At 29.7% G+C, this 27,438-nt stretch overlaps 1 protein-coding gene across 1 annotated transcript; it reads right to left on the bottom strand.

The window, feature by feature from the left end:
* Window positions 1–941: 941 nt before the first annotated feature.
* On the bottom strand, window positions 942–25,757 carry LOC119676182 (aminopeptidase N). The gene is made up of 12 exons (XM_038087415.1): window positions 25,721–25,757; window positions 25,320–25,610; window positions 17,067–17,229; window positions 15,879–16,127; window positions 5,818–6,177; window positions 5,364–5,516; window positions 4,872–5,189; window positions 2,660–3,734; window positions 2,352–2,542; window positions 1,579–1,746; window positions 1,369–1,512; window positions 942–1,303 (listed from the first exon to the last, which is right to left on the bottom strand). Exons 1-12 carry the CDS (start codon window positions 25,755–25,757, stop codon window positions 1,048–1,050), a joined length of 3,405 nt encoding a protein of 1,134 aa, XP_037943343.1. The 3' UTR covers window positions 942–1,047.
* Between the last annotated feature and the right edge of the window lie 1,681 nt (window positions 25,758–27,438).

Here is a 27,438-nt window from a genome sequence, read left to right as displayed (position 1 = left end):
CTCACTTAGAATCAACAGTTTTATTGATATTGAGTATTAACTAGTTAAAAACCTTTGTTTTAGTTGAGTTTAAGTAATATATTATAACATAATATATTGTACAAGAAAGAAAAAATACTACGTATATAATTAATTATGATTATATGTGTAACATAAAACATTTTTTAATGTTTTGATATAATGATAAAGGTAGTCTATTAAAATTGCAACAAGATATAATTGATTTTGAATAAGTTTGAATATAGTATTAAACCAAATATTTTTTTTATATATAAGTATCTCAAATAATTAAAGTTGTTTTCAATCCTTTCCCTTGCCATCATACAGCTAACTGAACATTAATTAAAACTTAATAAATATATAAATAAAGAAAAGGTTAAAAGAAAATAAAAAAACAAACTTACAAAAATAATTATGAAAGCTATATTTTATTTTAGTATATAAATTAAATGACTATTTTCATATGCATTCATTTCATATTTTAACATAGGAACATTACTACATATATAGTATGTATATATAAATATTTTATAGAAACTAAATTTTAAAATTTCTTAAACTATAATTATATATATAACAAATGAAAATAATGAGAAATTAATTTCCAATATATATGCAAATAATTTTAGGTATAATTTAAAATAATATGTTACTTTAAATATAAATATATTTTAGTTTTTATAATATAAAGTGCGAAAGCATCAAATCTTACTCGGCAAACTTATATGATTAAAAAAAATTTAGTATTTTGCTGCACTTATAGAAATATATCACTTTGTTTGCAATTTTGATTTTAATTAAATAATTAGAACAGACATACATTTTATTTATTTGCAAAAAACAAAAAAATTAAATAAAATATTAAAGCAAAAATTTGGCTTAACTTTTCAATTTCTTAAAAATATAGTTGCAAACATGTTCTTAAAATAAAAATAAATAAGCATTGCATTTGTTTTACAGCTAATTTCAAAATTAATTTAGAAAAATATGTGTATTATAATTAAAATGAGCTTATTCTATAGAGCAGTATGCTACCACAGTTAACGCTTAGAAAATGTTAATGTGGAATTCACTAACAATTGCCTCGAGATATCCTTTGAGGCTGTAATAGGAACGATTGCGCCAGTAAATGTTGTTGTTCACATGTTGCATAGCCACCTCTATAGCGGATTCCACTGCCGTAAGACCCAATTTACGTGCTCGTTTAGCAAATTGTTCCAACTGTTCTTTGTGGTATTCTTTATTCATATATGTTGTAATGGATTTTATCATCTCGGATAGCGTTGAGAAGCCGTCACCAAAGCTGTGTATTATATTTAGGAATTTAATAAAATATTGTAATAATTAAATTATATGATGATAACTCACTAATCTGCAATTTCTTTAATGTTTGTCTGTAAGAAATCAAATGCAATTTCATAGCCAATAGGATTTTTGGCAACAGAACGAAAGGCACGCGCACCATCTTGTTTTAAAATACCAGAAGTAGGGTTGATTGTCATATTTAAATACCTACAAATATTTATATATAAATAAAATGATTAAATAATATATACTTATTATTAAAATTTCACTTACTTTGAGAGTAACCACGGTTTTGTCGTACAACCGAGTGATGTTAGTATTTGCTCTTTCTCCGATGCGCTTGTGCTACGTTTATATTGCTTGTAAGCGAAATACCATTCCTGAAATGATCCCTCAGCTAATGCAGTGCAATAAATTGTTGGTTTCAAATTGGGTTTGATACTGAAATATAATGTTAGAATATGGTAAATGATATATCTATGGAATAAATTGAACAAAAGCAGTAAATCTAATGGATTTCAAGTAAAAGAAAGATAATTGAATTAATTTTAAAAAATTTGTAAATATGAAAGAATGTAAAAAAATATTAAAATATATGATTAATTTAAAAAAAAACTGCTGTAATATAGCAGATAAATATGTAAACATATTAATATTAATCTACAGAAAATTGTAACATATTTTATAAAATTTGACCATAAATATGTAAAAGACTGATATGGGTTTTTTGCTGGGAACGAAACATTCAGAAAGAATTTATATTATGTATACTTGCTTAGAAAAAAAATATTAAAAGTTCTGGAGGATGGTACCTAAAACTTCTCTATATTTAATAACTTTTATGATATGTCTAGGAACATAGTCAACAGTTATGGTACAGAATTAGTAGAACTAGAAACATAAAAACATAAATCCCAGCAATTAATTGGATTTTGATATGGTCTTATTATTGTATTATTTTTAATATGTATATGCTTGCTGCTGCGGAGATATGAAGTGAATTTTTTTTAATATATAATTACTACGGGTAATACTCTTTTACTTACGGATTTAGTTTGGCATCAGCCATCCATTCACGGTACTTGAGATGAGCTGCCATTGTGCAACGATCATAGTTAAACTTGCAAGCCAAACGAGCGACTACCGCACGGTGCTGAAGCTGCAAATGCGACTCATTATCAGGTTCATTCAAACCGTAACGTTCAAAAGCTGGACGCACGTTGAACTTCATGAAAGCCTTTAAATATTAATTAAATTATTCTAAATATTTCTTAAACATAATAATTACTATACAATAATTTTTATAATTTCAAGTAATGAATAAATATTATATATCATAAACTATTCTACTTACTCTAAAGGTTTCATATGCCGGTTCACGCTGAAGCATATCAATCAAATAATTTAAACCATTTTGCGCTGCATTCCATAATAATTCATCATCGGTGGCTGAGAAAATTTCTATAAGGAATGTCAATGGTATGTCGTATGTTAAATACTCCGCCTGTGCCAAATGCATTGCATCATCTAATAGTTGAGCACGTGTTACACGCGGCAACGTGCTAAACTTCTTACGAAGAGCCAACCAAGAAGCCAAATCATAGTTAACGCGAAAATAGCCAGTGCGATATAAGTTCAGATAGACTACATTATCTGTGTTATTATCACTGGAGAAGACATTATTAATAATAATTTCAGTGTCATTTTCTTGCATCCAATGTGTTGGAATATTATCTCCTTTGTGCAATTCATCAGTTTCAAACGAAATTGGTATAACCCAACGACTGTTATCGGATACGTTTCTTGATGGAAGTATGTAACGTTCTTGTTTAACAACTAAATCAGCATCACGTCTTTCTACTGTCACAACGGGATAACCTGGTTTTGATATCCATGAATTCATCACATCCTTAATATGCATGTTTTCTGGTAATGTTTTCTTGGCATGAGCATGGTGTGACATATGCGCCCAAAGCTCTTCACGGTCTGCATTATTATAAGCTGCTGTTTTTAATAAATCTTGCGTAGCATCACGAAATGCTTCATCGCCTACTATTGAATTCAACATACGTAATAAAATAGTTCCCTTTGAGTATGTAATCGGATCAAAAATACGACGTATATCCGTCGTGGATTCAACATCAAAAGATATGGCATGTGAACTGTTATCGGCATCATGTTGCATAGCTTCTTTAAATTCGAAAACAGTAAATATATCCATAATTTTATACTCGGGATGTGCGTTGTTCAATGCAATATAGCTCATGTAACAAGCGAAACCTTCTTTCAACCAGAGATCATCCCACCATTTCGGTGTGACTAAATTACCAAACCATTGATGTGCCAACTCGTGTGCAACAATTTGAGCAACATGTTCCATGTGCTCGGAAGAGGAGGCCATATCATCTGGTACAAGTAAAGCAGAATCCCTAAATTAAAAAAAATTTGTGTGTTAATGTCAAAATATGGTAAATAAGTTACTTTATGTCTTAAAGGTCAAATACTTTTAGAGACAATTACTGTATAACTACATTAATTTTGAGTTCTTCAGCATCGTCGAGAGTGGATAAAGTAAACTGAATCAACTATTTTAATTTAAAAACACATATTTAATGAGCTCGACAAAAAGTTATTAAACAAATTTTTTTCTGCTTAGAGAAAACCTAAAGACTTTTTTGAGGGTTGCAGTCAACTGTCACTCCTGAATAGAAGACAGCAACAACCCAAAAATGTCACACGTCAATTTGGTTTTTGATTGAGTGGCGCATGAGTCCACTAAGATAAAAATAATTTTGTTTATTAAAAAAATAAAAAAAACAAGAATTAATGATTATGTATTTAAAAAAAGGATCGAGATATGCTGTATGTTTTTTCTTTACCCGCATTTTTAACTAATTCACTTAAATTTTACTGAAGACTTTTATTTGGTTTATTACTTGCAACAAACACTCTCATGATTTCATGCTCAATGTATTACCTCCAGCTCAAAAAGTACCCGGATTTTGTAAATAAAACACACAAATTTAAATTTTATTCCAAATTTATTTTATCTCCTTCAAAATATGGTCCGATACACATATGCCAACGTTTAACCCAATCTTCTATATACTTTTCGTAGGCCCGTGCAGGTATGGCATTTAGTTCCTTCGGCGAATTCTCTTTTACCGATTCAATCGACTCAAAACGCTTAACACGAGGGACCAATTTGAGTTTCGGGAACACGAAAAAGTCGCACGGATCCAGATCTGGCGAATATGGTGCCTGAGCGATTACAGTGGTGCCGTGTTTGGACAAAAATCGTACAATAAAAATTTTCCATAGTAAAAATCGCTAAATGCACTTGAGGTAGTCTAACATTAACAGCTGCTGTAAACAAACTAATTGACAGATGGCGCTCAAATTTGTACCATATGTCAAGAAAGGGTGTACCAACATAACAAAAAATGTTTGATAAAGGTCTATTACTTAAGGAGTAGTTAACAAACAACAAAATCAGGATACTTTTTTAGCAGAAGGTATACATGCCAACGTTGACATTATTTGTGCTTAAATAAAAATATACTTACCGAAAAGTTAAAAGACCCCAATTTTCCATTGCACCGAAACCGAAATCAGGTACAGACACCAAGTCGAGTTTTGGCAAACGAATTTTAATGCCAAAGTAATCTTCATAGAATGGTAAGAATTTTCGTACCATTGAATAAGCATAATTTGTCATTTCAGTATTTTCTGGCCGTGTCCAAATCTCAACACGTGGCACCAAACTAGCATCCAGATCGGAGTAGTGTGACTTAACTAAATCGGAGACAATAAATGCGACCAGATATGTAGGCATTTTGGGTGAAGTCATAAATTCATCTTTGGTGTAACCAGGACGATGGGGTCTAAAATCATTTTATAACATTTAATATATACCACACATTAGAAAGCTTTATTATTCGATATGAAGTGGATAAAATATATACTATTAAATACTCTTAAATTGTTCATAATAAAACCAATTATATTACACTGTGAGTATATGTGTATAATTATTGATGAAAATCTGTAATACTCACGAGCTTCTTATAACTGGCATATTAGATAGAGCCATTAACTTTTTACTCTCCCGAATGATAGTAATTGTGAAATTGGCCTTTTTATCGGGACGATCAAAACAAGGAAATGCGCGTCTTGCATCAATTGGTGAAAATTGTGTGCTAACCATCCATCTAAAATATAACATACATTTATAAAATATTAAAAATATTTATATTGTTTATATATCATATATATATATTGTATATACAAATTTACATCATAAATACAATATTATAATAACCGAATTCATAACATGAAAGTGTCCTTCTATTTTTGCAAATTTATGTTGAACCTATTCGAATCATATGTATACATTAATTTTTTAATACATATTAATGATCAAAACATATTAAAATGCATATTCATGTTATACATATACATATTAATATACATATGAATATATAGAATATTTTATAGGAAAACAGTACTCACTCTTGATTATTTGTATCCACATTTGTGTAACTTGTCTTGTAAACGCCCTGTAATGTGTCTGTAAGTTGGCTTACAAAATCCATACTTAAAATCACTTGTAATTCCTTATCATTCTCTACAGATTTGGACAATGTCACTACAAACGTAGAATTATCTTGGCTATATTCGCTATCAAAATCCAACTCGATTTCTTCGCCATTGGAGGTGTTCGTTGCACGTATGACGCGTACATTCGATATGGAAACATTATGCACATCAAGCACAATTGGTAAAAATGTTGAAGTCTTAGAATCGCGCTGTATTTCAATGGCAATGCTGCCATTATTGGAAGATGTAGCAAGATTCGGTTCAATTGTAATTCTACAAGGAAATGTAAATTATAAAAATTAATCGAAATAACAATAAAATTAAAAAAGAAATAACTGTAAATATTGATATCGACCTTAATTGTCTATAATTATTAATTTTTTGGCTAGCAAAGCTTTAGCTCGCTTTTGTTTCATATTATATTATATAACCAAAGTATGATATAACAACCATTATGGTTCCGTCTAATTTTTAAAATTTTTTATTATTTTAATAATTAATAATAATTGCACCAGTGACCTGTGAATTTCTAAGCCATGTGTCACTCTTGTAATTTAGTTGTTTTCCATCTGGTGTATATGTTAGCAATTATATGCAACATTTCTAGCAACATTCTACATTTGCAATTATTTTGCCTATTAAAAATTTATACGTCATCAAAGTTGATTTTAATACAATGTATTGCTATAGCAGTTTTTGGTCAATAGATGTGGTAGGACTCCTTAATTTATTATTGTGTCCAGTGATTCTCGTTCGAAGTTAATTTTTAGTTGTGACAACATATACCTGTTAGCATAAGTTGACACCATCACCACCATAAGGGATGTTATATACCATATCATATTAAACCATCTTCCCTATTGTTGCTTTTTTATTGTTAAACAAATTTTCTGAAGTACAGTATTTTTGGTTTTTAATGCTAATTTGTGAGTTGTTTTGTGAAAACATTTTGATTTTGGGTCATTTTTGGAAAAACTAGGATTATAAGTCATTAGTATAAATATTTTCTCTTGATTGTGATTGAGATTTGATAATATTTAGAGGAAATTTTTTTTTTGATAAGAATATTCTCATCCCCGTTATGGTAAATGGAATCGCTAATACTCAACACACGTCTGCTCAAAATTAGATCAGTGTTTCGTACTGCATACGTCCGATCACTACGAATAATTACAAAGTAAATTTCTTCAATGCCACGCCCATTGCAAAATGCAGATTTATTACTCGAATAATTTTCACAGTTATTTCACATCTCTATATTTATATTTCTTATCATCATAACTGTTAACTAATGTCAATTTCATGCCTCATGTCTTTACAACAAATGTGGCTTCCCTTCATAAACAATAAACTAATTATGTATAATTGGCGTCTATTTAACGTCAAACAAAGGTGTGTAGTTATCAATTGGTCAGATAAAATTATTTACACACAAATAATATGTTTTCAAAATATTTATTAAAACTATTGCTTAAAAAACAAAAAAAAAACATTATTTACAGGAAAAACTACCAGATTTTAACAATACCTTCGGTATGACTAATTCTATTTACTTTTGACTTTTATAATAATAACACTTTATTCGTGTGTAATAATTAAAGTTTCATCTGTGATAATTATTATTTACTGAAATGCAATATACAAGAAAAGTAATTTATACTAAAAATCATTGCATTTCTTTTCAAAAGTTTTAACCAACTTAATGTACAGTAATGTCGCGGTTTGACGACTAACTTTACTGAATAAGAGCATATGTATAACTTTACTGTTATAGGTTGTTGTTCAAAAGGCTTTAAAGTTGTAAATCGCGGCTCTTAAGGAATTATAATCATGGCTACTTCATGGTACTTATGAGCTTCCTTTCTGTTATGTTATAAAAGCATAACAAAAAAAAAACACACACACACATATATATATATATATATATATATATATATATATATATATTATATTATATATATATTATATATATATATATATATATATATATATCTTATATATATAATTCTTCTGTACGTGTGTTGACAGTGAACTCCTCCTAAACGGCTGAACCGATTTTGATGAAATTTTTTGTGTGTGTTCAAGTGGATTCAAGGAAGGTTTAGATTCACAATTTGGCCCACTGGATAATGTCTTTTTAATCAATTTTTTATTTTTTGGTATCCATATACATTTATATTAAAAATTTAAAATTTATTCATGCTTACTTTGATTTGTTTAAAAACTTTAAAATCTCTAAAATGAATTGTAAAACTGACGTTGCATAGCTTAAGTGCATTTAAATTCCGCAGCATAATTATAGGTGAGCCAATTTTTAATCTTAAGTTATGTGGTGGTATTCCTGGTAAATCCAGCGAATTCAAAAATTCAACACACAAAAAAGAAGAATTATATATATAAAGATATAAATATCGTACAAAAAACAATGCCACGTCTTCGTGGACGAGGAGGAAATATTGGTCGACGGACTCGGAATTCACAATTACTCCAGAACCGTCGGTTAAATAGATCGGCAGAAAACAATGAAGATGTAAGAAACCAGGATACAATTACACGTGCTATAATATATATTTTATATATATATATATATACTAGCTAACCCGGCGAACGTTGTTTCCCCTTGCAATTAATTTTCCTGGCGTTCGTTGCGTTGCTCTTGACTTTCATTAGCACGTGTAATTGTATCCTGGTTTCTTACATCTTCATTATTTTCGCCGATATATTTAACCGACGGTTCTGGAGTAATTATGAATTCCGAGTCCGTCGACCAATATTTCCTCCTCGTCCACGAAGACGTGGCATTGTTTTTTGTACGATATTTATATCTTTATATATATAATTCTTCTTTTTTGTGTGTTGAATTTTTGAATTCGCTGGATTTACCAGGAATACCACCACATAACTTAAGATTAAAAATTGGCTCACCTATAATTATGCTGCGGAATTTAAATGCACTTAAGCTATGCAACGTCAGTTTTACAATTCATTTTAGAGATTTTAAAGTTTTTAAACAAATTAAAGTAAGCATGAATAAATTTTAAATTTTTAATATAAATGTATATGGATACCAAAAAATAAAAAATTGATTAAAAAGACATTATCCAGTGGGCCAAATTATGAATCTAAACCTTCCTTGAATCCACTTGAACACACACAAAAAAATTTCATCAAAATCGGTTCAGCCGTTTAGGAGGAGTTCTCTGTCAACACACGTACAGAAGAATTATATATATAAGATATATATATATATATATATCTTATATATATATTTCTTCTGTACGTGTGTTGACAGTGAACTCCTCCTAAACGGCTGAACCGATTTTGATGAAATTTTTTGTGTGTGTTCAAGTGGATTGAAGGAAGGTTTAGATTCACAATTTGGCCCACTGGATAATGTCTTTTTATATAATTTTTTATTTTTTGGTTTCCATGTACATTTATATTAGAAATTTAAAATTTATTCATGCTTACTTTGATTTGTTTAAAAAGTTTAAAATCTCTATAATGAATCGTAAAACTGCCGTTGCATACCTTAAATGCATTTAAATTCCACAGTATAATTATAGGTGAGCCAATTTTTAATCTTAAGTTATGTGGTGGTATTCCTGGTAAATCCAGCGAATTCAAAAATTCCACAGGATAGTTGAACGATTCATTTTAGAGTTTAAACTTTTTAAACAAATCAAAGTAAGAATGAATAACTTTTAAATGTCTAATATAAATGGACCAAATTGTGAATCTAGACCATCCTTGAATTCACTTGAACACACACAAAAAAGAAAAATTATATATATAAAGATATAAATAACGTACAAAAAACAATGCCACGTCTTCGTGGACAAGGAGAAAATATTGGTCGAGCGACTCTGAATTCACAATTACTCCAGAACCGTCGGTTAAATAGATCGGCAGAAAACAATGAGAATGTAAAAAACCAGGATACAATCACACGTCTTAATGAAAGTCAAGAGCAACGCAAATAACGCCTTCGAGCTAATGCATTGAGACAAAGACTGGCCCGTCCACGAGTCACCGACATATTCAGAACACGTGAACAACAGCGTTTGCAAGTGTATCGGGCATTGACACGTTCATCATTTCATCACCTTGCGTTTGAATATGAGTCGGTTATCGACTATTCGTCACATTCACGAATTGTAATCGGTGCTATGAACAAACAGTGCCAACACTGTCATACACTCAAATACAAAGGTGAATCGGCCGGTTTCTGCTGCACATCTGGAAAAGTTGTATTGCCACCATTGAATTTGTCGCCAAAACTATTGAAAGCACTATTGGCTGGAGCTACATCTCAATCTAAATTGTTTTTTCGTAAAATTCGCAAATTCAATTCGTGCTTTTAAATGACATCATTTGGAACAACAAAAATCGTTCAGAATGAGATTGGTCGCAATTTTCAATCAACGCTTAAGATTCAGGGCCAAGTGTATCACCAAATTGGTTCTTTAATGCCGATGCCCAATAATGATCCCAAATTTCTGCAAATCTACTTCATGGGTGATGAGAAGCAGCAAAGAAACGCACGTTGCCAGTACAACCATATCGAGCAGATGGAGGAGCAAGAAATTGTGGGTATTTTAGAACCGTTTTTAAAAAATCACAACCAGTTGGTCCAGTTGTTCAATACCGTTTCAAATCGACTGCTAAACGACAACTATACAATCGTCATAAAAGCAGACAAAGTACCATCTGGGCAGCATGCGGGCCGATATAATGCACCGACTATTAATGAAGTTGCAGTTGTTATGGTTGGCGACGCATTTGAACGTCAAGATATATGAATACAACGCAGAGATAACACAGTGCATACGATTGATGACAGTTATCGCTCTTACGACGCTTTGCAATATCCATTGATATTCTTTTTTCATTTAAAATGTAGTGCTTATAAGGATTTGAAAATATATTTTCAAATAACATAAGTAATATTTTTTCAAATAACACAACATAAGTAATGCATGTGGACTTTTTGTAGTTCAAAAGAAAAAATCAATTCAAAATAATTTTCGTATTAAAATGCTAAAGGTTAAGTTGAATAACAACAAATATTATAACTCAGCTGAGCGAGGAAAATTAATTGCAAAGGGAAACAACGTTCGCCGGGTCAGCTAGTATATATATATATATATATACTTAATCCTAGGAGGAGCATAGGGCTGCAACAAAGATCTTCCACTCGGTACGATTGTTGGCTAATAGCTTTAATTCTCCCCAGCTTTTCCGCATGTGTGACATATCCATATCAATTTGCCTTCTTCAATTGTGTGCAGGTCTGCCCCTTCCTCTGCTACTCATCGGGTTCCACTCAATCGTCATTCTTGTGGTGTTGTTATTCTTGTTATGTTATTGCTTTAGCATTAATGCAGTTTTCCTTTTTGTTTGTATATAATAAAATGGTGTTGGTCAGATCGCATTGTTTGGGTGCAAGAAAATTAATTAATTGTTTCGATTGTTTTTTATTTTAAAGAATCTATAAAAAAACAATTTACAACAAATTGATATATTTCTTTGAGAAATACCTCGTAATCATCTGGGCAGAATGTCTTTGCAAGCCTAGAATGCTGTTTAAACATTATAGAATGCATCACAACTAGCCCTCATTCAAAAAAAATTGGTACTTTGGCACCGATTGTAAATCAATGCATGTGTCCAAAGACAAACATGTGATGACAAATGTTTGGCGGTATATTAAACAGCTATATATATAACTTATAAACCCCAAGGGACTAGATTGTTTGCGGACCGCTATTAAATCGACAAAAAGTAAAAGCAACACTTTTTTATTTTATTTTATTATTTTCTCGTTTATGAAAATAAAGCCATAAATAAAGTTTTAAGTCCATTTGCAAATTTATTTTTTTTTTATAAGCCATTTGAAGTAATAAATCAGCTTAAAGCGGGTAAGTCCGTTAGTCCGGACAACATTGCTCCAAAACCATGTGAAGATTGTCCTAAAGTTGCATCTTTATGATTGTTGTTGATAGAACCAGATAGGTTTAAGAAGAAGTCTAGTCGTTTCTAACACGTGATTTCAAAAAGTTGTCTGCAATTGCTAACAATGCAAAAAAGACACGTTCAAGTGTCGATTTTGATGTTGAATCACAAATAAAAAAAGATGAAGAGTGGTGCGAATCCACTAATTGAGTCCTAAATCAGTTCGTATCCAGAAAACAACCAAGATAGAGGCAAAGTCAGTTTTATGTGGTCAATTGAATTATGAAATTCATAATAAAAGACACAGATTACATAGGAAAGCAATTATTTTTCATCACTGCAATGCAACACCAGTAAATTAAAATATAAACTGCCCACATTAGGGCAATTATCCTATAAAAAAAAATACAAGGGTTTTATTAGATTAAATCCGCTTTTTCTCCAAATCATTAGGCCTGAGACTGTTCGATATTCTGTTGGAACTCATTGAATTCTGGTCGTTCATATTTTGGTAGTAAGTAGTTTAAATACGTATCATCTAACCACCAGCTGATACTATTTTTTTACACATAAGCACAATAAATTGCTAAGAGTTATCAAAAAGCAATAAAGTAGTATCACACAAATTGTAGCATATTAAGAATGCGGAATTTAACTGACGAGATTTGTTAGTCTAATCGGACCAGGCACAGTTAAAGGAAATTTTTTTGCCGAAAACAATTTTCATCAAACGAAGCAGTACCAGCTGGCGTGCAAGCGTATTTTGCAGAGCTTACAAGAATCGGCTATGGAAATGGGATATTTTACTTGGAAGATAGTTACACGTACTTCTTCATCATCTAAGTAGATCTGTAAGTTAACTATTGCATTAAATTAAATTTGTGAAAAAAGGTTGAAAATACAGTTTAAAAGAAAGGCTTAAAAAAAGTTTTAGATAAATTTATTACATATTTAACAAAACAACACACTTAAATCACACAAAATGTGAAACAACATGACGAATAGTAGCAATAAATGTTGCATATTGTCAACACACAATCAAATCTAACCAATTTAATGCAATTGACAGACTTTGAAAGACGCACCAAGTGAAGCGAATTAATTTAAACTGAGCACGCCAATTGAGACCCCATGGATCAAAAAAGAACCGCAGTACTAAACTTTGCTGAAGCAAATCATGCAAGTGTTTCTACCGTAAACACCACAAGCGCCTTCAGTAAGCTCATGTTATTTACAGTGCTGATTACTGCAACGATTAAAAGTTGTTGAGATGCTGATTTATGTTAAGCAAGAATCGTTGAGCGGTATAACAGATACTGCGCCAATAATTGCGTGCAAGTAGCCACTTAATGAGACAAGTCGCTTTAATGATGGTTTTATTGCGGGTATAACTACTGTGATCTTGTAGCGATCGTTATTTTATATACAACTTAGTGGTTTTAAATTTGATTGTATACAAGAACAACGCATACGCTAGGAGTCTTCATATAGCAATTGTGTAGTATCACACTAACTGTAGCATATATAGAATACTGCAGTTAGCGTACAACGTTTCCTGGTTACAAAAGAATGCTACGACATAGATTTTTGTTTTGAATATTTCTGATAAAAAAGAATAACACAAAAACAAATGATGTTGTATATATATCTAGAAATTGCTGTAGTTGTCAGAAAACAATTTGAAAAAAATTTCTTGTCCATCGGCACTCTTAGAACTACCATGGCGTGCCACTAATTTTATTGAATCCAATATACACGCGCTTGCAACTATGCTTGAAGATAATCACACCGCTAATTCCAAACGCAACTGGCCACACAATACTAAATATAATTGATGTAGTGTATCCACAACATTTCTGCTACAGCTGCATTTTATCATTGCAGTATTTGCTGTAAGAAAATTATAAATTATTCATAAAGCAATAGTTACAGCGACTATCACCGTTATTCATTTAATGCCTAGCGCCTTGCCAGTAAATCAGTAATTGCTGCATGTGCTGCATATATTGTTAACTTTAAGTTTCTATTTATTTGATCTTCGCTCGATCACTTATTCACTCACTGCAACTATTGAACCGTGAAATGTAGAACAAGATCCAAAGACGCATAAGTGGTATTCCAAGTTGCACGCACATCGTTCGACGTAGTGAATTGATGACGTGAGCCAGTTTCAGTCATTCATTGCCAATTGAGGGAATTATGTATGATGGATCATGTGGCATGTTGGCGCTTTGTCATTTCGTTTTTATTACTTTTTACTTAAATTTTTTTATTTACAAAAATTTTTTTATTTTTTTCTAATAATGAATTGGTGTGAATGAATTGTGTTTGTCTAACATTTTTCTGTCTTGCTGAAATGATAATTCCATTTGTGTTTTGGCATCGTTGGGTGTTTCCTGGGTAGTGAGTATTTCATTATATCAGTGTTCAGTTCATTAAAATTATAAAACACTGATTAACATACCATAAATGAGAACAGAGACATCATATTGTTAGATATACTACAATAATATTTTGTTAAAAAAATTATTTTACTTAATAAAAAATTGTTACTTGATACTTGATGTATCACTTGACTCTTAAAATTATTGGAATAATGAAACAAAAAATTAAATGCTAAATAAACAAAATTGTTAATGAATATTTTCATTTTCAGCATATCTTTAAAAACTCAATTATATATAAATAATATATATAAATAAATAAAACAGAATATAAATAAATGGAATAAATAAAATATATAAAATAACTAAATAAATGAAATAATTAAATTAAATAAATAAAATGACTAAATAAATGAAATAATTAAATTAAATTAATAAAATAAATAAATAAATTAAATAAATAAACAAAGCACAAAATAAATAAATCAAATAAATAAATAAATAAAGTAAAATAAATAAATAAAACAAATAAATAAATAAAAAATATAAATAAATAAAGTAAAAAAAATAAATAAACAAATAAATAAAATAAGTAAAAAAAAAAAAATAAATAAATAAATAAAATAATAAATTAAAAAAATCTTATATAAAAATTAAGGTGAGAATTCTTCATATAACATATTTTCCAAAAAAATGTTTATTATGTATTCCAAAATATTTTCTCATTCTAATTGATGAGATGCAAAAAAGTTACATTTTTTTAATAACCAAAAAACAATATCATAACTTTACCTATTGCCAGATTTTTGTTCGACTTTTCAAATTCTTCGGAACCCTTTTCATTTTTTTAAATCCACAGTTCTGATTGTTTTGTTTTTGGGCAAACGGTGGATTCCTTTTTTATTTATATTTAGTAGTTTTCGAATAGTAGTCTTACATATGTTTTCATATTTGGTTAGCAAACCCAACCAACCTCTAAATTTTATTCGACGATAATTTAATACAATTTGATATAATTTTTCATTTTTATAATGGACTATAATTTTTACCTATAGCCCACTTAAAATGTATCAACATTTTGTTTAAAATCAATTATCGTCTTTTTTATTATTGATATGATGTCATATATCTTGTTTATTTGTTGTTTAATATAGAAGCTCAGTCACAAAAACATGAATTTATTTTATTAATTTTTACTTATGTCTAATGTTTGTGCTAATTTATTAAATCCTTTATAATTTATATGTACACATATCGGTCACATACCTTGACCCACTCTTCCTACATACGATACATAAAATATTTTGTTTATGAAATGAACATATAATAGTAATCATAATCTCATTGAAATTGTAGAACATATTCGTATCTGCATTTGTACAATCAAAGCATTTCATTTTACTCGTTGTTAGCATTAAATTGAATAGAATTTCCACAAAGGAAGAGTAGCCAGCCAACCAAAGCAAACAATTTTCAATTTATTGAAGCGTGCCATGTAAAGCCATTGCTAGTGCAAATTGAATTAATTGAATTATTTTGTTTGCAACAATCCAATTAAATTTACTTAAATTTAAATCAAGCAATTTCTAGAGATTGTGATTTATGATTTGCGTAAAAATTACTTGTTTTACTTACTTGTATTGCAACGGCGACCAACCGTCATATAAATGCAATTTACGATCCACTAATTTAGTCTTGTCCTCGCTAAAGAGATCATGTTCAATTGGTATATCGCCAACTGGTGCGGGCAGTGTCTCAGGGTTGTATTTCGATTTCGGTGGCATAGGCACGCTCAACATGCTGGCGGTGGCCACTGGAGTTGCATTCAAACGGACAACATTTGTGTCCTGTAAATCATTAGGGTTAGTGTGTACATTTATGCAACTGTAAAGAAAAAAATTAAAGGAATTAAAAAAACTTTATGAAAGTATGAGTGGCACTCCTTGAACAACTTAATTTATTTAATATTTTTAACTTTAACCATTTCAAAAACGTTTAATGTGTCAATTAGTATTGCTTTCTTCGCTTTACTTTTACTTGAACCCGTGCCACACAAATCAAAATTGAAATGGGGGAAGTACACACCTATTAACGCGAATTTCTTTTGATTCTCTTTGGTAAATCAGAATTTATTTACTTAGGTTTGACATGCTTTCCACTATATCTATCAGTGGTCATTGCATAAGAAGAGCAGTTATTAATAAAATAGGTCAAATCGTGCACAATTTAATATTCTCAGAATGGATTGTGTGATAATGAGTAGAAACTTTAAAAATCACTAGTTGGCAAAAATGTTATAATGATTTGTCGCACCTTTTAATTACTATAGTTTTTTTTTCTTTACTTTAGTAAATTGATTTCTTATATAACAAAACGAATGGTTATGGAAATTAATTGAATTGACTTTGCACAGACATAAATGATTTCATGGCGTATGAGTAATTGTTTTCCAGAGTGCTTTTTTCAAATTAAGCAGGAAATAAATTATATCTAGATATTAAGAATTTTCAAGGTTTTGGAAGTGTCAAATAAAATAATTTTTAATATTATGATTGCTTTTTTCATAAATTTTTGAATATTCATATATATTTTTGTTTTATTTGCAGAAAGGAAACCGAATACCTAAAACTGGTAGCATTTGTCTTTTGCTTAAATATAATATTTAATACCATATTTAGGTTTTATAAAGTTATTTATATCCGAATTAAATAGCAAAATCCATTTTCTCATATATTGATTTTATACTATATATAACAATGATATTATATTTTTTGATTTATATTTAACATATATATATCAATATTGAATAATAAGCATACTTACTTAATTGTATTTCTTGTAGTAAAATATGTTATTAAAATTGATGAAATTATTATGAGTATTACAATTAAAACTGAGAATGTAGCACACGTCTTTGACACGAAAACTCCGGACGGCGGACCATTGAACACATATTTTTGTCCATTTTTTGTCTTCAGTTGACCACCTACAAAGAAATGGAATGTCAAATCAAGTGTAAAAAAAAATTTATATGAAGTTTAATAAAAATTGATAAGTAATTTCAATAAAGTGTTTTCTACATACGGTCATACTCAATTAATTTTGATTGAAACTTATATAGAAAAATTGAATATAGTGACAATATTCATTACTTTCATTTATACTTCTTATTTATATGACACTGGAATTGTGGAGAATATATATATGCAAATAGGAAATAAATTTGCACTTTTAATTTGCTGTCAATTATTATTCAAGATTTATGGAACGCATTGCAAAAATCACTTATTTAATAACTAAGATGTAATACATAATTTATATACTTATATGTATATATACATGTCCATATGTACAAAGGATATTACATTGACTCTTATTATAATAAAAATTTACCTATGCGTAGAAATTGAATAATAATCTAAAAAAAAAAACTTTTAAAATAGTGATTAAATTATAATTAAAAAGTTAATTCAAAATATTCGTTATTAAACATTTTATACCAAAGTATTTATAATAATATTTAATGTGTCAGATATTTAGAGACAACATATAAGAAATATTTGTAACATCAACCTGGTTCTTATATGCGCCCCAGTCGGTGGTTACGTACGTGGGGTTCATGTTGTTTACTAGGCAGTTTTCAAGAATGAAAAGAACTAGTTTGTGATCCGAGTCCAGTTCATCAAGGACCTCAAACTCAAGATTAATAGCTCCACCACCAAAATCAGAAAACCAAGTAGTTAATTCTACCTGCCGCAGTATATCAAACAAATCATCAGGCGGCAAAATGCAATTCGAAAATTTACCCAGATAACTGGAGACCCGATGAGCAGAAGAAAAGCCAAACGCCTCTCCAACAAGATCAGGAAAAAAATTGGCCGTGCTCTAGCTATGAGATTAACTGTATCATATCGAGTCTTAAGACCAGATCCGCACTCGACACGATAATATCAACAACAAATGCCTGTATAACCTCTCAAAAGACGCAATCCAATGCATCGTTAACATCATCAACTGCATGTTTAGGCTTGGTAAGTTTCCAAAGGCGTAGAAGATGGCATCGGTTATAGTGTTTCCTAAACCGGACAAGAATCCCTTATTTACGCAGAACTGGAGTTCCATTAGCCTGCTCCCAACTCTGGGGAAGCTGGCAGAACGAGTAATTCAGGCTAGGCTAAAAACAGTGGTGATTGCCCTAAATATCCTTCCGGACGAACAATTCGGGTTTTAGGGACGATCTTTGCACGGAACTACAACTAGACAGAACAGCACAGTTGATGCAAACCGCTCTAAGTAAACGGGAATCAACCGGAATGATAATATTCGACATAGCAAAAGCCTTTGACAAGGCCTGGTATGATGACCTTGTAGTCAAAATAGCCCAATTTGGGGTCCCCAAGCAGGTGTACCTCAAGGTTCGCCATTGTCACTCACATTGTTTAATATATATACGGCAGACATCCCTATCTTAACCCCCGCGTCAATAGCGCTTTACGCAGACGACATGTTCTTGATCTACTCTGACCGGGATGCCATAAATGTAAGCAACACCTTACACTGCAATATTGACCTCATCGTGAAATACTTCCAGAAATTGAAGATTAAGATAAACAATAATAAAATCAAGGCTATATTCGTAACACGAATTAGAAGGTAGCATCCTCCAAGTGTGCGTCGGTGGCTTGGAGATACGGTGGGAAGAAAGGATAAAATAACTGCGGGTCACTTTTGGCAAACGACTTAATTGGTATAAACATATAAAATGCAAACGGAATAGTTGCTCTAAACTTCTACATATCCTTAAGCCACTGTTTAATAATAATCGATTCAACCTCAAAAATAGAAAGTTATTATATACTCAAATAATTAGGCCAGCATTACTGTACGGTTGTGTAACATACAGCAAAGCCTCAAATACTGCCATAAAGCAATTACAGATAGCACAAAATCTGGTTTTAAGAAGTCTAATTAAGTTTCCATGATATATTAGGACAACAGATATGCATAGAGATGTAAGGATCGATTCAGTGAGAAAATATATCAATGACAGAGCTCTAAAATTATTCACAAAAGTCGATACGTTGCCCAACCCCGCCCTAACAAACCTTAAGATCACCTTAAGACTCACAGGAAGATATGCTGATCTACGGTCCGTCATCCGTTAAAACACATATAAATGACAATGATTCTAGTATAGTTAAAGTTTAATGTGGGACAGGGATAAGCCCCCAACTATAAAAGAGTAAAAGTGCGCAATAGCACTAACTCAAACCACAACAACAACAACAGCAACAACATATAAGAAATAGAGGAGGTTCTTATTGACACTAACTTATCAAAATAAAAAGGATTTTTTACAATTCATTTACTTAAAATTATTTTTTAAATTGTATTAATTTAATTAACAAATGCATCGAAAAATATTTTAGATTTCAAAACATAAACAATACTGCGTTATTCACTCAAAAATTATGAGTACTTCACTAATAAAATTCCCATAATATGATTATATAACTTATAGTATAAGAGTTAAAAAACAATATTCTAAAAACGTATTAAACATGATCTAAAATCTTATATCCACTAATTTATATATTTAAAATATTTCTTGCAATAAGTACACAGTTCTATAATAATATAAAACTATGAATTAATAAGACTATGAATTATTCAGACTATTTAACCTTATATCAGAGATTTAAAATTTACCCAAATATAATATTTCTTGCAAAAAATGAGTAGAAAAAATATCCATTCAAGAAAATTACGATATTATTAAGGGAACATTAATCAATTCCAGGTTTCAAGCTAAAGTCTTAGAGATTAGGGATTTGATCAAAACTAGTCAATCAGTGTGGACTGATAATCTCGCTGATAAAAGTATTAGAGTCATCCGCAGGAAAGCACGGGTGCATATCTATCATAAAATATATATTTATTTATATACTAAGCCGACGTTATTTGGACAAAAAACAAAAAATTTATGTATATTTAATAGTGCAATATGAAATATTGGTGCAATGTATGAAAGTTCAAAGTACGAAATTAAATTTCGTAATTAAATTTTATATGAATAAAATGTTATATATAAATTAAGTTTAAGTATTTTTTTTTTAAAAAAAGTGTGAAGTTTTCAGAATAGTAATACCCCCAAACGATGCCTGAAAAATACAAAAATTCATTTATAAAAATATTCCAAAGGTAATTAGTGACTTATGTATACAGTTTTGAAAAAATGCTGTTTTCCGCAAGGATGACCAGATTAAAAAATTAAGCTCGAATCTCTTGTAAATAATATATTATGCATTTATATTATTTTAGTATACTTTATCATTTAAAAAATGTTATTGTCTATATTAAAAGTAATTTTTACTTTTAAAATTATATTTTATCCATCTATTCATCAACAATGAAATCCAACTCTCTCGTTGAGATGCACCGTTGAGATATCTTATAGTAAGTTTATAGTAAGATCACTACATTTTAGGTAACCTTACTGTAAGATTAAATCTACCTTTTCATATCTGCCGCAGTTATGGAGAGGACGACAAAAGTGCCTCCCATATACTTTGTTTGAAGAACTGCAAGACTTCCCCTTGAATAGCATTATAAGCTTTCCCAAAGGCTTTAAGTGATTCTAATCCTTGAGTTTTCAATTAAATGGTAACACACTGGGCTTGTAGGCCTTAGTGGATGCCTTGGAATCTCTGGAATAACCGAACTTAACCTAACCTATTCCTCAATAATAAAACTCTAATATAATTACTTATAAGAAACATTAAAAACTATAATAACTTCTTTTTATGTATTTTGTAAACAATGAAATAAGTTTTTAATAGCCAATTTAAAAAAGCTCCATAAAACCTTACTCGATTTTTCTAAATAAATACTTCAACTCGAACACGCCTAAAATGTTTATTTATCCAAGAATTTAGACACAAAGCACATGAAGAGATCGTTAAACTTTTTAATTTTATGGCAAAATCTATAAAAACGCATTGCAATTACATATAAACTATATATGGAAAGATGTTTGGTAAACTTATTACATATTTACATAAATGAACGAGATACATTCTACATATTTTGATATTTCCCTGAAGCAAAATTCTTGGTACGTGCCTGGCATGCAAATACAAATATTTTTAGTTTTAAATTTCTGTCACAGTAGAACTTAATTATATATTGTATAATAAAACATAACGAAGAATTGGATTGAATATATATATAGTTTAGTTAGACTGGGCACATTTATGGGCAGTGCTCTGTGTGCCTTGACTTTTATAAGACACAATTTTTTAAACGAATTAATCGCTCCTGAAAGCAATCATTCAGTAATCACACGGCAAACAATAAATAAAAGTATCTGTGCTCTAAATGTGTAAGTTCGTTTGTCAAGATCTTAACTGCGAAAATTGGGTTAATTATAGTATTTTACACAGTAGCTGCGGTGTTGAAATTAATACGATACCAGACTGTCAACAAGTGAAGCCGACGCAACTATTAAGGAATAAAAATAGGTCAAATGGGAACTTTTTCGCTTTAGTATTCTATTGAAATGAGTTTCAATTTAATTGGTAAATAATTTGTATGCAAAGCGATTAAGTGTGAAAAATGATTATAATTCGTTACTTACTTTTAATAAAATGAAATTTGTAACAATTAACATCTAATAATTAATTTTACTTATATTTGATAAGTGTATGTGGACAAGTTATTTTCGTTAAGCTATTTAGTCGGTTTTACTTCAGAAAATGTGCTGAATACTGATACTAAAGTCGTACAGGCTAGTTGCTTCATATACCATATGGAACAAAACAAAACCATACTAATGATCGGTTGAACCAACTGAAGTTAGCACAATAGGGCACCTGCGTCGTGGTATATATATAGTATTCTAATCCTAATGATAACACTCAAGTAATATAGAAACTATCGCCCATGTGCAGAGAAAATCAATGCCGGACCTGATAGGTGGTTACATTTATAATTATGTTTATATAATAATATAATATTATAAACATTACATTAATGTAATTAATAATAATATTTTACATAAATTTAATCATTTCATTATAATTACATCAATATACCAAATTTAAGTTTAATAATTCATTGAAAAATAACTCATAAAACATTTTCTTATATTTTTAATGAACTTGTACATTGAATCATGAAAATATTTCTTTATAATATAAAGTAATATCGCATGAATTCAATAGATTTCAACATTATAAACATTTCGGTCAAATATTAAAGTGAAAATAATTTAATAATTTTTTATTTTGTGTTTATGTTATTAAGTAATTTATTGATAAACGGAACAGAACCATATAAATTTAAATGTTTATAAATTTTGAGAAAAAAAATTCACTAATTTGAGTTTAAATTAAATTATAATGGCAAAGGTGTCAGACTAAAATTTATGAAAATGCGGAAGTATTCCATGTTATTAAGCAGTCAAATAAAGCCTCCAATTGCATCCATGGCAACTATAGTCCACATGTTGTAACAAATTTTCTATTTACGATCGACAAAAATACTGTTTATATGCGTATAATACCATAAACCATTAAAAACTATATTCAATGCATTTTTGTTGAAATCCGTAACAATTTTTTTTTTTCGTGATCATATGGGAAAAAACTACTTGAGAAGAATTCTTCACATAATTTTATTGGTAATTCTTGTACTTTTTAATTTGGTGAACTGTGAAGTTATTATGTGTGTTTTATATCAATATTGCTGTTGAAATCGATTGTCTTTGATTTTAATAAAACATCTGTGGTGTTGATTAGAGTGCACTACATAGTAGGATTCCAAGAATATTGAACTATAAATATAAATTAAAATACTTATAATTTGGAATCAATTATTGATGTATGCATTATGATTAACTCAGTGATCAATGACAATTTGTTATAGAATTTAGTTTAGTGGGCCGCTTGGCAATTTAGGTTGAAGATGGCAGTCCAAAATATAGAAGTGTTTTTCTTAGAAATACAAACAATTTGTGATTGTAAATAAAATTGGAAATTGAGGATACATTGTAAAAATGTTAGAACAACTTTTTCTCTAATGAGAGAAAATAAATATGCCAACTTGTTTTCCATCATCAAAGATTTTTTAAAAAAATATGTCTTCATGATTTATTGAATCGTTTCCACGTCTTCGTAAATTTGAGGAGAATTTTGGTCGTTTCGTAATCACATATATATATATATATATATATTGTATACATAACATATTATAATAATAATAATAATAATAAGCTGACATATTCTCATTTAAAAATATAAGAGCATATGAATAAGTTGTTAAAAAATCGAACAAGTTGGGTTGCAGTGGTGGTCTTGTGCACTAAATTTAATCTGATTGCAAAAAATTAACTGCTGTGATACTCCGGATAGGCGTTCTATGTGCACCAGCTCTGAACGAACTGAAAAACAAAAAGTAGAAGACCGAAATAGTTTTCCCCATTCAAGTTAAAGGTGAGTAAGGTGAGTTAAATGAGTAAGACAACGATAAACTTATGGCGACACTCTTGAACTATTTAGATGTAGCTTACCAGAAATTTGATTGAATCTAGGGTGCACAATAATATTGCAAACTTCATATTACCTATATTAAACATTGTGTTACTCAAAATCCAGTTTGCTGCACAGTTAATAGCTATCAGTTGTTCTTGAAAAACGGTGCAACGATGTATTAGTCGAAACGAGATACCAATAAACGATGCAATCTGCCATTGTTGATTCTGTCATTTAATTTGTAACCACCTATCTTCCATTCATTGAGTATAACAGAGACGAATCCCCAAAATAGGGTTGGCTTTGAAATCAAGAATGGCAACATCCTAATTTCATATAAATGTTAATTCTGAATTAAAGGATGCGAGCGGTAATCGTCTTCATATTAGCTAATGCAGTAACGTTGAAAGAGCTTTCGTGAAAAAAATAAAACTCTAGTGATTTACAGTGTGGACATTATTTTTGTTTTATCAACCAGCTTTAGATAACACGTCTTTTCAATTGCTCCTTACTGAATGCAACGAATAATATAGCGCAACTTTTTCCAAAAACTACCTTTTTTTTTGAACTACCTTTCATATATTTTCTGTAAAATTTTGAGTAAAATTCATTGTATTGCCTTATTTCTATAGACTTTGAAACTGAGCAATCTTTAAATTATTATTTAAAGTATAAAAAATTAAATAATTAAATGTCTTCATATAACTTTAAAACCGAATTGGATAATGTTAAGTACACATCACAGGTGTAGTGTTGGCATTCACATACAATTTAAAAAATGACTGTGATTTATTTCGTTGAATGCGTCTATATGGGAAGTTATTGATAAAGTTCACAAAATTAGTTTCTCAGATGGACAAGTGTTACAAGCATGTAAATAAGGACTAACAATTGTTTCAAAGTAATTTAAAGGAATGTAGATTAAGAAATAGTAATCAATTTGGTATGATATCCAAATACCAGATGTATACATAAAATCAATAATTTTGACCATACATTACAAAATTATATTATCAATATTATCTAAAACTAATGATTGGTTAGTAGAAAATCTTAATAATATATAAGTTTATGCATTTAAAGCTTTCGTGAATGTTAAAATTACAATATGAAAAATAATTTCAATTAATTTGTAGCCGCCGTTGCATCTATGCACGCATAGATATGAGATCTGAAGGTTGACTCCAACAACTAATAACCATAATATATTTTCTTTTAATTATAATTTAATGTTTACTTTATGCAGAAAGGTGAGAACTTGCTGCTGCTGCTACATAATAAAAAGATAAGCTAAACACAAAATATGTGAAGCTTTAATGGACAGATGCGTTGGCAGCTGATGGTAGCTAAAATGCGGAGGCATCAAAGCCACATAAAAGCGCCCACAGAAAAATTAAAAACTAAAAATAAAACAAAAAGTGAAAATTTCTATGCTTAATGCATAATCAAATTATCTTTATAAAAATGTGTTAATTAGAAGAAAATAATCATAGACCAAAACTTCACCTTAAAAAGTATTTTAGTCCGTAGTGTCTTTTAAACATACCCATAAATTTTTCCTTTGTGTAATATTCGAAATGGAAACGTTCCTTAAATTTTTTTGCATCATTGAAATTAAAATTTCGTATTTTTTGCATAAATCCTTGCAGAGGTGCAGCCGATTCATTGGTGATTGGTATGGCAGTTGGTGCTTGTGATGAGGATAAGTATGACAGTGATTGTTGCTGTTCTTGATCTTGTTGATAGGATGGTGAATACGATGATGATTGTGTGTCTGATTTGAAAGCCAATGATGGATTTTGTAATTTGATGGTTTTAGATAAAGAGTTTGTATTTGCTGTAAATGTAAGCGAGCGCAGAGAAGAAATTTGGAAAAAGACAGATGAGTATGAAAATGCCAAATAGTTTTTTATATGAAAAAAATAAAAATTTTGAAAACAATAATACAAAGTAGACTTAGTAAAAATGTTAGTGTAAGCGACATTATTATACAAAAAGTGAAGTTAGTAGAACAAGTATACAGTGGTATTATAGTGGATTAGTATAAAGGTGAGTGAAGTGTAAAAATCATAAATTAAAGAGTTGTATTTATTTCAAATTTTAAATGCAGTACATAGTACACTAGAGGGTAGCGTACGAGCAACGCCAAAAGACACGACTCCCCCAGTCAAGTCAAAGTGAATCAACTTGACAAGTCTATAAACTCGTCTAACTTCCTAATTTTGCGAGGTTACAACTCTGTCAGATCGGCAAGAAAAAAGGTCCCGAAGATTTAAATCTACTAGTAGCCAATGATGGTTACTGACACATGAAGTGGAATACAGTTTCCACCTGTGCATTTAATTGCAATCATCAGGTATTTATATATAAAAATATATATATTAAGAGGAATCAAATATATTCTTATTATTTTTGTGTATTTACAATTTCGTAAAATGCTATTTAATAGCATTTGTAAAATGCTATTTAATAGCATTTGTAAAATGCTATTTAATAGCATTTGTAAAATGCTATTTAATAGCATTTGTAAAATGCTATTTAAGCATTTTCATTTCATAATTTTTATCGAATTAAAAAATGTTTTCTCTTAAACGCGGAACGTGTGCACAATGTTAACGCATCAATATTGCATCCGCTTTGTCTTTCAGATTTTTAAAATTATACAATTGCAATGGTATGCGATGAGTTCTGCAAACAATGCATTGCAATTGATTTAATTAATATAAATTGGAATTAATTGCCATTGCACCTGAATGCAAACTGTTCAATTAACAAAACAAATGCTGGAATGATTATAATCTTTAAAAAATTATTGCAATTGTATTAATTGGTAAGAAAAAAATATCTCGCTGCAATATCGACGACTGACAAAGTAATTGCACTTTAATTAAAAAGTGTCATTCATAATTTCAATTGACAGATTGCAATTGCAATATACTTGCATGTTGCAAGCTGCATAATGATGCGTTACGTTGCCACACAAATTGATTTTTTTCACGCTCAATTAATTTCAATTATTCCTATATGTTTTCAATTACCATTTCAAACAATCTACCGCAGTAATCAAATCCGAATTACTGGCGCCAAATATCAGAATGATTTTCGAATTTCGTTTATTTTTACACATATTTTTTTTTCAATTACTCTTAATCTCAGCTATTTTAAATATTCTGCAGTTATTCACCCCGTTTTCTAATTTTTAAAAAATTTTTTTTATTTTTTTCATTTATGTATTTTTATATTTTATTGGCAAATATAAGAGGAAATTACTTGCAAATTAATCGCTCATTTGTTCACTTAACACTTGTTCCCATTTGGTATCATTTGGTGTTTAAAGTATTTGGTGTTTCTTCAAGTAAAAACTATTTTCAGATACTTTTTACATTACATCTACAATTTCGAAATTGAACTTTTTTTGTAATTATAATTGAAAAATTTATTTGAATGAATATTAGATTCTAGAATTGAAATATTTAAAATAGATTACTTTATTAAATTAATTTTTTTAATTGTGCTTATTACTGTAGTTTTTTTAAAAATCTTTATAAATACAAATTTCACATACTGTAAAAGTAATGATGCAATCAGTGGATATTTCAGTGGAGTATCTGCTCTCGACAGAGTGTGGCACTTCAACCACGCCGGACGTTTTGTGTCGATGATAA

This window comes from Teleopsis dalmanni, chromosome 2 (assembly GCF_002237135.1).
Source record: "Teleopsis dalmanni isolate 2A chromosome 2, ASM223713v2, whole genome shotgun sequence".
NCBI classification, from domain to species: domain Eukaryota; kingdom Metazoa; phylum Arthropoda; class Insecta; order Diptera; family Diopsidae; genus Teleopsis; species Teleopsis dalmanni.
This window is presented reverse-complemented; position numbering and strand designations above follow the sequence as displayed.

Bases quoted from the DNA above. Each gene is read 5' to 3' on its own strand.
- LOC119676182 (XM_038087415.1), bottom strand. From the start codon at position 25,757: ATGTCGCTTACACTAACATTTTTACTAAGTCTACTTT. The intron at 2,543-2,659 runs GTAAGTAGAATA...TAATATTTAAAG, and splicing joins CGGCATATGAAACCTTTAGA to GCTTTCATGAAGTTCAACGT. The intron at 1,747-2,351 runs GTAAGTAAAAGA...ATTATATTTCAG, and splicing joins GCTGATGCCAAACTAAATCC to TATCAAACCCAATTTGAAAC.